Source organism: Lutra lutra, chromosome 16, assembly GCF_902655055.1.
Source record: "Lutra lutra chromosome 16, mLutLut1.2, whole genome shotgun sequence".
Lineage (NCBI taxonomy): Eukaryota > Metazoa > Chordata > Mammalia > Carnivora > Mustelidae > Lutra > Lutra lutra.
In genome coordinates, this window is record NC_062293.1 from 58,805,528 (window position 1) to 58,819,269 (window position 13,742).

General features: G+C 48.6%; 1 protein-coding gene across 6 annotated transcripts in view; it reads right to left on the reverse strand.

Annotated features, from left to right (window-relative positions):
• The window catches only part of DNAH2 (dynein axonemal heavy chain 2), a 79,783-nt gene that overhangs the window by 63,216 nt on the left and 2,825 nt on the right, over positions 1-13,742 (reverse strand). For all 6 annotated transcript variants that reach the window (XM_047707042.1, XM_047707041.1, XM_047707045.1 and 3 more), the window contains exons 3-7: positions 11,319-11,380; positions 9,573-9,743; positions 1,637-1,865; positions 945-1,055; positions 531-769 (exon numbers count right to left, since the gene is read on the reverse strand). In XM_047707042.1, coding sequence (XP_047562998.1) covers positions 531-769; positions 945-1,055; positions 1,637-1,865; positions 9,573-9,743; positions 11,319-11,380 — 812 coding nt within the window. The remainder of the gene's footprint in view (positions 1-530; positions 770-944; positions 1,056-1,636; positions 1,866-9,572; positions 9,744-11,318; positions 11,381-13,742) is intronic.

Here is a 13,742-nt window from a genome sequence, read left to right on the forward strand (position 1 = left end):
ACAGAGAGAGAGAGAGAAAGCAGAAGCAGGGGCGCAGCAGAGGGAGAGGGAGAAGCAGGCTGTCCGCCAAGCAGCGAGCCTGATGCGGGGCTCGATCCCAGGACCCCGGGATCATGAGGCGAGCCGAAGACAGACACCCAACCGACTGAGCCCCCCAGGTGCCCCTCGAATCTGTGTTTTGTGTATTTATCTTACAGTTCTCTTGGCTGACCACTGTGGGCTCCCCTTTGACCCCGTGCCATCTGGGGGTCCTGCTTTGTGCAAGCCTGGTTTTCTGAGCCGGACAGTAGGGGCTGGGCTCACAGAGGATGCTCCGTGTGGGTTGGAGTCTCCCTACCTACTCCGGTGAGCTCCCTGGGACCCTGCGTCCCACCACGTTTGTACCCTCCCCAAGTGCAGGTCCAAACACTGGGGGCCTGCCTCCACTGTGGAGGACTCCGCTGGCTCCCTCTGCTTGCACCCGACTAACGACTGTCCCCACCGCTATCCCCCCCGGCGCTAAGCCTCCATCCTTAGGCCCGCTCACGCACCTGGATCTGCTGGGCCAGCTTCATAAAGGGCGCAAGGTAGGAGGACTTGGCAAGACGCAGGATGGACTCAATATGCTTCACGCCGTCCTTCACCAGCTGCTTACTGATGCCGGACAGGTCCATGCACCGGTTGCGCCAGAACTCAATCTCCTCCAGCGGACCTAAATTTTCTCCCATCTCCACAGACTCCTGTGCATTGAGCACCTCCTTTATCTGCCGGGTCCAGTGGATCATGGAGGCTGCGGGGGAGAATGCAAAACCCCTTACACTTCTCTGTGCTGCTCCCCAGTCGTGTCCTTCCCCCTGCCACCGACTGACTGACGACACAGCCCTCCTAACCCGGCCCCTTTCTCTGCGTCGGGCCCTCTCCTCTCCCAGAGCACCCGCGACACCCTGGCACTGCTGGCCACTCACTCTCCAGCCGCTGTACCAGCTCCTTGTCCTTCACCACCACCTCGGGCGCCACGTTCATGGCCTCCACAGGAATATAGAGCACGGTGTGCCCCTCCAGTTTGTACCGAGTATCTAAGGACAGGACAGGACCGCGGAAGTTCACAGAGGGGGGTGAGTTCATGCCACCCCAGCCGCGATCACAGCTCACGGACTGGGGCCCCGCTAGGATGGTGGATTTCAGAAGACCCGCCAAAAGAAACGATGACTCAGCATTTTTCAGGGCCGGGGTAGGGGGTGGCTATCAAGAGGGAAAATGACAGAAGGCAAGAGGGAACCCTCATTAAGGTAAAATAAGAGATGATTACAAAATAAGGTCAAAGAGCTGTACCATGTCCTCCACATTCTCTGGTGTGACACACACCTTCCCCTCAGGAAACACCCCCCCCGGCCTGCATCTCCCCTTACCCCACGTGTACTCTTGGAAATATCCAACTCTACTTTTGGGCAGGTCTGGCCCACTTTCTACAGCAGAAAACTGCATCTGTACTGGAAGGCAGTTTCTGCTCCCTGAGCCACTCGTTCAACAAGCACATATGGGTGCCTTCTCCGTGCCAACGCACACGGGCTCCTGGGATGATGCTCCCACCCGCCTCTTCACCCTCCTGTCAGCGCAACACCGGAGAGAAACGAGGCCCTCGATGTTTTCTGCTCACCAGTCAGGCAGGCCAAGAATCTGTGCAGATGAGAAGCAAAATGATTCCGGATGCTCTCGGGCCAGGTCGTGTTTGTAAAGATCTGGGGGGCAAAGACCCCACTGAGCAGCCGCAGCAGGGCTGGGATGTAGGAGCCCCGCACGGTCCCAAACTGCACAGTTGCCTCAAAGTTCTCCGGGGTGATGGGAACCGGTGCGCAGCGAATGAAGTAGACAATCTGGTTCTGGGTCTGCGTGGAAGACAGTAGATGGGAGATTGGTCTCCAGCCCCTGCATGGCACATAGCAGAATCTGGGACGCCCATCGGGAACGCCTGGCTGAGTCCTTCGTCCCATCCCCTTAGCCTATTCTGATCCTTCCCCAAATGGAACGCGAAGGGCTTCCTGTTTCTTTTGGGGACACAGCGGAGTCCATACCCAGACCGGCAGGGAGGAAATGCAGAGAGCGCGCCTTGAAGGTAGGGACTGTGTGTTCAGCCCTGCTTGACTCCAGGACCTCGCACGGTTGACAGGACGTGTTAGATGCTCAGTGAATGTTGGGTGGGTTGGATAGAAGGAAAAGAATTGAATGGAGGAAGCCCTTTTAGCCAGAAACGAGAAAGAAAGGAGGTCAGAGGCGGCTGTCCAGGATCTCCCATTTCGGCGGCACACCCCTGCCGCCCAATGTCTCATTCACCCCTCGGTCTGGCTTCTGGTGACTCTGTGTGGCTGGTGCTGATGTTCACATTCAGACACGGTGTGACCTTCCTGTTATCCCCTTAAAGTTCCTGACTTCTACAGGCCTAGAAAAGCCATTCCTCCTGAAGATCAGATTCACTTCTCGTGTGTGCCTGGTTTTGTACCAGTTCTTTATAATGTATGTGACTTTTAATAATGAAAATAAAGCACAAAGAAGAAATTTAATAATCACCCATCTTCCCACTACCCAGAGTTAAATTTTGGCATTTCGAGGTTTTGTTTTTTTTTTTTTTTTAAAGCTTAACACCATTATTTCTGTTAAAATGATATACATATGTAATGCCATATGATTTTACTCATGGGTGGTATTTAAGAAACAAAACAAACGAGGAAAGGGAAAAAGTGTGAGAGAGAAACCAAGAGACAGACTCTTGGGGCGCCTGGCCAGCTCAGTGAGAAGAGCTGCGAGTCTTGGTCTCGGGGTTGTGAGTTCGAGCCCTACGCTGGGTGTAGAGAGTACTCAAAAATAAAATCTTTAAAGTCTTACTGTTTAGGGGCGCCTGGGTGGCTCAGTTTTTAAGCATCTGCCTTCAACTCAGGTCATGATCCCAAATTCCTGGGATTGAGCCCCGCATAGGGCTCCCTGCTTCAGCCAGAAGCCTGCTTCTCCCTCTCCCACACCCTTTGCCTGTGTTCCCTCTCACTGTGTCTCTCTCTGTCAAATAAATAAATAAAATCTTAAAAAAAAAAAAAAAGAAAGGAAGGTGAAGTAAGGCCTTAGCATTTAAAAATGAAGCCTTAGGGGCGCCTGGGTGGCTCAGACGTTACGCGTCTGCCTTTGGCTCAGGTCCTGATCCCAGGATCCTGGGATCGAGCCCCGCATCAGGCTCCCGGCTCAGCGGGAAGCCTACTTCTCCCTCTCCCACTCCCCCTACTTGTGTTCCCTCTCTTGTTGTGTCTCTCTCTGTCAAATAAATAAAATCTTTAAAAATAAAAATAAATAAAACTAAACAAAAAAGAAGTCTTGTCATTTAAAAAATGACGTACGTGTATTATAAATAACTGAAATACAGAAGAGTGTGACCGCTAAACTGTCATCTACAATTCCACCACCAAGACACACTGCTGTTCACTTTACAGAAAATGTTATTCTAGACATCTTTCTACAGACCAACACGAACAGAACAAATTAAAGGTCATTGCAGAAAGGATCGTGCTATTTTTTATTAAAAGTATTAGATTAAGGGACGCCTGGGTGGCTCAGTAGGTTAAGCCTCTGCCTTCGGCTCAGGTCATGATCCCAGAGTCCCAGGATCGAGTCCCACATCAGGCTCCCAGCTCCATGGGGAGTCTGCTTCTCTGACATTCTCACCTCTCATGCGCTCTCTCTCTCTCTCTCTCTCTCTCAAATAAATAAACCCTTTTTTAAAAATATATTAGATTTAATTTTACTTGGTTTATTTTTTTCCTTTCTTTTTAAGATTGTATTCTTTATTTGACAGTGAGAGCACGTCCATGAGTAGGGGGAGCAGCAGGCAAAGGCAGAGGGAGCAGTAGACTCCCCATTGAGTGGGGAGCCCAGTGTGGGACTCGATCCCAGGACCCTGAGCCAAAGGCAGACGCTCCGCCGACTAAGCCACCCAGGCGTCCCTACTTGGATTTAATAGAATAAAGACTCCGGTGTGAATAAAACACAGGCATCACCGAGCTTCAATAAATGTTTCTTCACCAGCAAGAGAGACTTCTTTCTGAAAGACCTCTTTCTAAAATCATATGAGATTATTAAAACTATTGAGGTTCAGGGCATCTGGATGGCTCATTCGGTTGAGCATCCAATCCTTGGTTTCAGCTCAGGTCACGAGCTCAGGATCATAAGATAGAGCCCCGTAGTGGGGTCTGCACTCCGCCCAGAATCCACTTCTTCCCCTCTGCCCCTTCCCCTACTCGCATACTCTAAATAAATAAATAAAAACCTTTAAGAATTTTTGAGGTTCATTTTCCACTGCCTTTCAACGTGAGGTCCTAGTGACTGGCTGCTTTGAGAAACAAGGACACCAGTACCTCACCCCGGGTCTCCTGCTCAGCCCTGCTCTGTGCGTGTTATTTTGTTATATTTACCCTCTCCAGCAGCGGCATTTGCATGCCACAGCATAACAGAAATGCCCGTGGTCATTTAGTGCTGGTGTTTACTTAAATGAATTGAATGTTCATAGATTCTCTATTCCCCAGTTCTTTATTTGGTTCATTTTTTTTTTTTTTTTTAGATTTTATTTTTAAGTCGTCTCTCCACCCAACGTGGGGCTCAAATTCACAACCCTGAGATAAAGAGTTGTGCAATCTTCCAACGGAGCTGGGCAGCCCCCCATCCCCCCACCCCCATTTGGTTCATGGCTGAAGGGACTAGATTTCCACTGATTGCTTCATTTCTGTTTTATACGGCAGGGTTCTTTCAAGGTTGAAAAGGACGACGCACTTGTTCCCTACGTATTTGACCATCCTGGCTGGGAATGAAAACGTCGGGGGCCCTCTGCCCCTCCTGGAGAACTCTTTGAGGCTGTTCTCCCGGGAGATTGGAGAAGTCTGCTACCAGCCTCCTCTCTGTAGACCATTTGCATTTTTGACTAGAGGGCTAAATAATTCTTTCCCAAATTTTTATTTTGAAAATAATTCCAACTCACAGAAAAATTGCAAGAAAAGTGCAGTGAACAACATTCCCATCATCTGGATGCACCGACTCTTCACGTTTTGCCCCACGTGTGCTCTTACTCTCTCCCTCTCCCCACCAAGCTATTAGAGAGTGAGATGTCGCGCCACACTGCACCCTTAAATATGTTAGCACACGGCCCCCCGAAATGAGGATCTTCTCCAATATACCCCACACTGTCATTACCACACTCAGAAAATTAAACTTCTTATAATGCCTTACACGATACACCAGACACACTCAGCTCTCCCAGCGGTCCAGATAATGTCGTCTACAGCTGTTCTCTGCCACCCTGGACCCAACCCAGGATCGCACGTGGTCATCTGTCCTCAGTCCCCTCGAATTCTGCAGTCCCCGAGCCTTTGTCTTTCCTCTGTGGCACTGATCTTTCCAACGGTTCAGGCTGGTTGTTTTCCAAAATGTCCCTCGATTTGGATTCCTCTGATTGTTCCCTCATTATTCAAGTTGAATATTCTTGGCAGGAATGCCACATTGGTGATGTTCCTAAAGAATTAATTTCCGTGGAGTTTAGCGCTTGCCTAAGATGTGTGTTGGCATGACACGTCGCAAAACAAATTTCGCGGAAGGAAGTACCTGCTTTCAGGCCCCCCATTCAGCTCCTGCTGCGGGTCTGGGACATTCTTTGTATCTTACCTTGAAACTTACATTGTTTCCTTCCTCTGGGCTCTGTATTAGATCACCCTGTCTCGTTAACTTTTCCCTAATTATGTTGTCATTGGCTTTCTCTTCCCCGCGCCCTGTAATTATCTCGAGCCTCCCTTTTGCGGCAACTCACACTTGCAGCAACAGCCGGTCAGTGCCTTGCTGTTTCTAACCCACGCGTTTGCGAGCATGCAGATTTATTTCCTAAGATCTGCAATCTCCCTTTTCTCTCTCTCTCTCTCAAATGGCAGCATTTCGTCTCTCTGTGTTTGAAAAATTGAATTCACGCTCTTAGTAAGTCTTACTGGAACCTGGTGCTGGTGGATTTCCTTCTGCTCCCCTGTTCTCTGCCTGCTTTGTTCCAGGTTTTTGCCCTCGATGTAAGACGCTTCCCGTTGCCATGTAATTTCTGTCCTCATGATTGAGCAGCGCCGCGAATCCGTCCTGCTCTGCTCTGCCGTCTGCTGGGTGACTCCTTGATGTCCTGCTCTGAGAGCCCAGTTCCTTCTCCCCACCTCGAAGTGAAAGGGAAAGGACTGGGTCTTTTACGTCCTGTTCACTTCTCTCTGGCCTAAGAGAAATACATGACAGGACGGGCAGGGGGTTAAGGCGCATCTCAGACGGTGTAAAATCTTTGTTAAAAATACCTGGGTTCCTTCTCCCTTTCCAGATGTTGTTCAATGTCCAGCTGAAGTTCCCATCTTGCTGGGGGTCCACCATTTCCATGGGGAGGGCGTTGTCCCTAACTCAGTGCACAGACCTTTCATTGGTCACCCCCTTTTTAAGTTGATTAGATTAGATCACGCTTCTTCTCTACTCTTGAGTGTGTCCTTCTCTTTCTCTTTCTTCTTTCTCCCCTTCCTCTTCCTCCTCCTCCTTCTCTTCTTCTTCTTCTGGTTTTACTTCTTGCCCATTTTATCAAGAGTAATAATTTTTTAAGGAACTTTCAATGGGCCATCTTTTTTTTTTTTTTAAGATTTTATTTATTTATTTGACAGATAGAGATCACAAGTAGGCAGAGATAGAGGAGGAAGCAGGCTCCCTGCGGAGCAGAGAGCCCGATGTGGGGCTCGATCCCAGGACCCTGGGATCATGACCTGATCCAAAGGCAGAGGCTTTAACCCACTGAGCCACCCAGGCACCCCTCAATGGGCCGTCTTATCCCAAAAGTACACCCGGAAGTCTGCGATCTTAAGTATATGTCAGCACACCAAATAAATTTTCTTCAGCTTCATTAAGGCAGAATTGACAAATAAAAAGCTGTATATATTTAAGGGGTACAACTTGACGTTTTGATATACATAAACATTGTGAAAGGATCACCAGAATCAAGCTAATTCATATGTCCAGCATTTCACGAGGTCCCATTGTCTTTTCCTGTGTGTGTGTGCAGTGAGAACACTTAAGATTCACCCTCTCAATAAACATCATGTATAACACAGTATTATTTTTTCCCTAGATTCCACATATAAGTGAGATCCTACAGCATTTGTCTTTCTGACTTATGTCACCTAGCATAATGGCCTCGAGTTCCATCAGGTTTTTGCAAATGGCAAGATTTTCCTTCTCGTTGCCGAATACTATTCCACTGCATGTGGAAAGAATTTCGTTCATCCTTCCATCCATCGACAGACACCTGGGCTGTCCCCATGCCTTGGCTATTGTAAATAGCGCCGCTGCGAACTTCTCGAGGCAGTCCTTTCATTTCCTTTGGCCGTGTACCCAGATGTGGATTGCTGGATCACAGGGTGGTCCTATTTTTAAATTTTTGAGGAATGTCCACACCATTTTCCTTAGTGGCGGCACCAGTTTACAATCCCTCCGACAGCGCACGAGGGTTCCCCCTTCTCCGCATCTTCTCTGACATGCGTTATCTCTTGTGTTTTTGATGCCAAGCATTCTAACAGGTAGGAGATGGCATCTCGCTGTGATTTTGATTTGCATTTCCCTGATGAGTGATCTGGAACGCTTTCTCCAATACCCGTTGGCCATTTCTGTGTCTTCTTCGAAAAAAATGTCCCTTCAATTCTTCTGCTCATTTTTTGATCAGATTGTTTGCTCTTTTTGCCACTGAGTTGTAGGAGTTTTTTTTTTTTTTAATATATACTTTGGATATTAACCTCTTACCAGATCTAGGATTTGTACTTATTTTCTCCCATGCCTTATGTTGCCTTTTCATTTTGTGGATGGAAGAAGCCTTTCTAGGCAGAAGCTTTTTAATTTGATGTGGTCCCACTTGCTTGGTTTTGCTTGGTTGCCTTTGGTTTGGGTGTCAGAAATTCCACACCCTCTGACCAACATCTCCTTGTTTCCCCCTCACCCCAGCTAAATAGATTTTTAATGGAAAACTTTGTTTTCCAAATCTCCCAGTCCTATTCATTGAATAATCCATTCTTCCCCACAGATTTTTAAATGGAATTTTTATGAAAAATGATTACATATATGCATCTATATTTGTGTCTTTAATGTTGTACCTATGATATATATTCCTGGCCCAGGAAAACTGTTTTATTTTTATTTTATCTTATATTAATTTTATTTTATGGAGGCTCCATGCCCAACACAGGGCTTGAACTCATGACCCTGAGATGGACTCACATGTTCCACCAACTGAGCCTGCCGGGCGCCCAGCTCTGTTTTAATCACTACAGTTAGATACGAGATTTCCATATTCACAGCTCTCCTTCAGTACTTTCCTTCTTCATCGTGTTCTTTTGTCCTTTTCCTGCATTTTTCTGGATGTATCTTAAAATCTTTACACAAGAGATCTGGGGACTGTGGCACTTTGATTGGAGTTGCGTTAAAATGGTGCATTTGTTTGGATGGAATGATCTTTATAATCAAGATTCCCACTTAGAAACAGGATATGGCTCACTGTGTAGTCAGATTTTCTGACAAAGCCTGCAACACAGTTGCTTTCTTTCATATAAATCCTACACATTTTTGCAAATTTTTGTTCCTTTTATGAATGGGATCTTTTTTTGTTTCTCTTTTTTCCCATGTCATCTTATAGCTGATGATTGCCCATGGAGAGGAAAAAGCGACAGTCTGTTTTTGCTCTTGTTTAATCTGGAACATTCCACAAGTCGTGTCACCACACTGGGCCACACTCACGTTTTTTATCGTTTCGATTTTTGTACGTGTGCTGCCAATAAAAACAATGCAAAAGCCTCTCTCTTTTCCAACATTTTATTTCAAAAACACCAAACATGTAGGAGAGTTATGAGAATTTAACAATAACGACCTGTACCCCTGCCGCCCAGAGACTACCGCGAATGTTCGACTGTACACCTGTCCGTTAACCGTCTCCCTCCTGGTGGTTTACCCCTCGCTAGCGGATCTTCCACATTGTCAACGGTTATCTACCTAGTCTGTGCAGCCCTTCCCTAGCTCCCCGGAGCGAGGCCGGACCGCTAACCTAACATACAAGGCTGTCCACACACTGCCCCCCCAACCATTTCAGGATCATATCCCAAAGCTCTTCTTCTCACATAAAGTGTTCTTTACCAGAACAGCTCTTACCCAGACTCGCTGAAACCCTATTTACCTTTCCTCTCCAGCTGAAATGTCACCTCCGTCGCCGAGCCCCTGCAAGCTGTCTGCTGGCTCTCTCAGTTGCCCCCATCAACCTCCCATAAAGCCCTGCCCATGGCATCATAACACAGTCAATATTCTGTACGTGTCCATCTTCTCCACTAGACCATGAGGTCACCAAAACCAAAACCCTCCTTATTTCTCCTCTGTATCCATCCCACTGCCAAGCCGGATTCCTGACACACCGTGAGGCTCAACAGACCTCCAGTCCAGGAGCTAAGACTCCAAGATGACGAAGATAGGCACGACCCTCAGCTCTCTGGCAGGCCGCCTCAGAGTAGGGGGAGCGGGGTACCCACCTGCACAGGCATGCCCAGATCTAGCTTCAGCCCCATATAGGGGTCGATGTAGATAGTGAGGATGACCTCTGAAGGGTCCTGGGCAAAGTGTTCCAGAATGGCGTCGTGCTCGGCTGTCCAGACGGCATCCACTAGTCCCGTCAGCACAGCTCGGGACCGGAAAAGGGGCTTCTACAGAAGGAGAGCAGAGAGCCGAGGCAGGTACAGCTGTTAGGATGAGTCATTTCTCCCACTCACAAGTGCCCATGAGGACATGGGAGACGGAGACGGGAAGTCAGAGGGGTCGGGAACATTGAACAGAAGGCTGACAATGAACTGAGTGATAGGCTTCAAGCTTCTGAAGAAACAAAACAATCATATTCCCTTGCTTATGCAAGTAAAACTAGACGAGATCACTAGAGGGAAAGTGGGGGATAGTATCTTCCCAAGAGATCTCCTTTATGCCTGTGGTTGTAAAAACACATCGTCAAGCAATCCTCAACCTCAAAGTAAATCTAAGTCAAGGGAACCTGTAGGATATTAGCCTAAAGCAAGCAACCAGGAGCAAAGATGGCATGCCACAAAAAAGGATAAGGCCGCAGCCTCTCTGGGGTATCAAAGTAAAATGAGATATCCCGGGAAAGCCAACTGGCATAGGAGAGAAGAAGAAGGGAGGGGAAAAGACAAGACTGGGAAATATCAAAGAACACATCAATTCAATGAAAAATAAATTATTACTGATAACTTGGAAAAATTTCATCTGTAGAGCTCCACTAATAAATTCAGGAAACTTGGGGCACCTGGCTGGCTCAGTCAGAGGAACACAGGGCTCTTGATCTCAGGGTCGTGAGTTCAAGCCCCACTTGGATATAGAGATTACTAAAGAAAATAAATAAGCTTTAAATATTTTAGGAAACTAGAAGACGTGAAGATGAACGGGGGGAGTCACCTTGTCCTTCTCCCAGTTCTCCTGGAAGATGAGAAGGAAGTCTCTTTCACTTAACATTTCCAAGTCAAGAAAACTTGGTGCTCTAAGAAGGCCCCACATAAACACGCAGACAAGCCTATGAGGTGTGAGTCATGTCACGTCATTGAACTCAGAAAGTGAAAGTATGAAAAAACGTCCAATTTCACTTGAAATCAAAGAAATACAATTAAAAATAGCAAAGATAGGGCGTTTATGGCTACACTGCTAACACGCAGACCTGGAAAACGCTTGCAGCTCGTGTGAGGCCAGAATGTGCAATTCATCTGGAAGACAGCCGAGCGGCACACACTGAACTAGCCCCAGTGTGACTTCAGGTGGGTAGACAAAGAAGCAAAAGCTTCGAGAACTGTCCCTCACTTAAATCCCTTCTCCTCCTGCGGGGTAGGGGGGGCGGGGGGGGCACAGACAACTTTGTCCTTTACTCAGTGGAACAGATTTATGGTGAGCAGGAGAGAGTAAGCAGAAGCAAGTGACAGACTGAACAGAATTCCTCATACTGGGGCGCCTGGGTGGCTCAGTGGGTTAAAGCCTCTGCCTTCGGCTTGGGTCGTGATCCTGGGGTTCTGGGATCGAGCCCTGCATCAGGCTCTCTGCTCAGCAGGAAGCCTGCTTCCCCCTCTCTCTCTGCCTGCCTCTCTGCCTACTTGTGATCTCTCTCTGTGTCAAATAAATAAATAAAATCTTAAAAAAAAAAAATTTCTCATTCGCCATTTTAACAACTGAGCCTCTGATTCACCGGTTATCGGGGAGGAATATCTCGGCGGAAAAGCCTAACTTACCACATCCACCTTGGGCTCCTGGAATTCTTCCTTCTCTACCTCGGGTTCCTCCAACTGTGGCTCTGGGAAGAATAAAAATTCCAAGATGAAGGCATTCCTTCAAAACTGAAACCCAGAGTCACCCCATGACCTCCCCCTACTTACTCCACTGCTGGGTGTGTCCCCGAGAGCACTGGAGGCAGGACTCCAAGAGCCGCTCCGAGCTCCCTGCTCCCAGAAGCATCCTTCCCAGCAGCCAGAAGGTGGAAAGAACCCAAGCGCCCATTGACAGACGATGGGTCTACAGAGGGCAGTGGACCGGGACTCCGCTATGAAAAGAAACGGAGCCTCCGAGCCTCATCACGGACAAGCCTTGAAAACATGACATGAGATGAAAGAAGCCAGTCCTGAGAGACAGCGGGCGGGGTGACTCCATTTATGTGAAATGTTTAGAATCAGCAAAGCCACAGAGACAGGAAGTGGACTGGTGGTCAGCAGGCTATGTGGGGGAGGGGCTGCTAAAAAAGCCTGGGCTCTGGTGTGGTGAGGACACAGGGTCACCCAGGGGTGCCGGGGTGGCTCAATCGGGTGAGCATTTGACTCTCCATTTCAGCTCAGGTCATGATCTTGGGGTGGTGAGATCTAGGCCCCTGTCAGGCTCTGCACTGAGTGTGGAGCCTGCTTGAGATCCTCCCACTTTCCCTCTCTCCCTGCCCCTCCCTCCCTCCCGAACATGCACTTTCAGTCTCCAAAACAAAAACAAAAACATATCGGGTTATCTGGTGCCAATTTTTCAAGGCGCTTGATGTGGCTTTCTTGGTGGGAGCTGATGAAATATACGCTTGGTGGTGCTGGTTGAAAAGCTTTGTGTACCCCTCAAATCAGGGAAGTGCTCTTGAAAGGGGTGAATTTTACAGTAAGTGAATTCTATCTCCGTTTTCTTGAAAAGCTGATGAGGGAGGAGGAGCAGAGCTGGGGGGGGGCATGAAGGCGGGCAGTGCGGTGTTAAGGTTATCCTGGGGGGTGGGGGGGGGATTCAGCTTCCGGCCTTCCTTGATCTTCCCACGCGGACAAGTCCCACCCACGGAAAGCAGCCCCTCTCCAAACCAAGACCAGGCCGAGGATACTCATTCCCACGGCACCCACTCTGCTCACCCGTAATCCCCAGAAGGGCCTTTTTCTACCTCTAGATCTGTAGCTGACACGAGAGATGGGTAGAACCAGTGGGTTTCCCATCTGCCGTGGGCTAAAAAGAAGAAATGAGATGGAACCAGAGAACCTTGGGGGACAGGACCCTCCAGCTTCCAGAAAGAAACACTAAGAGGGAGGTGCGCCTGGGGGGCTCCGTTGGTAAAGCAGCTGCCTTCGGCTCAGGTCATGATCTCAGGGTCCTGGGATAGAGCCCCACATCAGTCTCCCTACTCAGCAGGGAGTCTGTGTCTCCCTCTTCCTCTGCCCCTCCCCCTGCTTGTGTTCAAGCTCCCCCCCCAATAAATAGAATCTTTACTTCAAAAGCTTTTCAGGGGTGCCTGGGTGGCTCGGTGGGTTAAAGCCTCTGCCTTCAGCTCAGGTCATGATCCCAGGGTCCTGGGATCGACCCCCGCATCAGGCTCTCTGCTCAGCAGAGCGCCTGCTTCCTCCTCTCTCTCTGCCTGCCTCTCTGCCTACTTGTGATCTGCCATATAAATTTTTTTTAAAAATCTTTTTAAAAATAAAAAGCTTTTCAAATTAGAAATATGGAATTATAAACCTGTCCTTCTTTTCTTCTTAATATTTTATTTTTTTAAGACCTTATTTGACAGAGAGAGAGCTCACAAGTAGACAGAGAGAGAGAGGGAAGCAGGCTCCCTGCTGAGCAGAGAGCCTGATGCGGGGGTCGATCCCAGGACCTGAGATCACGACCTGAGCCGAAGGCAGAGGCTTAACCCACTGAGCCACCCAGGCGCCCCTCCTTCTTCTCTTCTTAATGGGAATGGAGAAACACTCAAGGAAGGAAAGGTTGTGAATACAGACCGTTGGCCCACCTTTACCAAGAAGCGTCTTCGACCCTCTTTCCACCCATCTATGAGAGCAGATAACACCTGCTATCACAAATACCACAGACCAGGTGGCTTATAAACACCAGACACTTATTTCTCACGCTTCTGAAGGCCTGAAGTCCTAGATCAGGATGCTGGCCTGGTCCCTGGGAGCCTTCTTCTGGGGCACGGGCTTCTCGTGGTGTTCTCACACGGAAGAACGGGGCCAGGGATCTCAGAACCAGTTTCCTAAAGCACTTATCCCGGCCACGACATAGTGTAAGCACTTCCCATGACATAATCACCTCTCAAAGGCCTTGCCCACTAATCTCATCACATTGGGCAGTAAGATTTCAACATACGAATTTGTTGGGGGGCGGGGAGGGGGGAAACCACAAACACTCGGACATGGCAGGCCCCCTGTCTC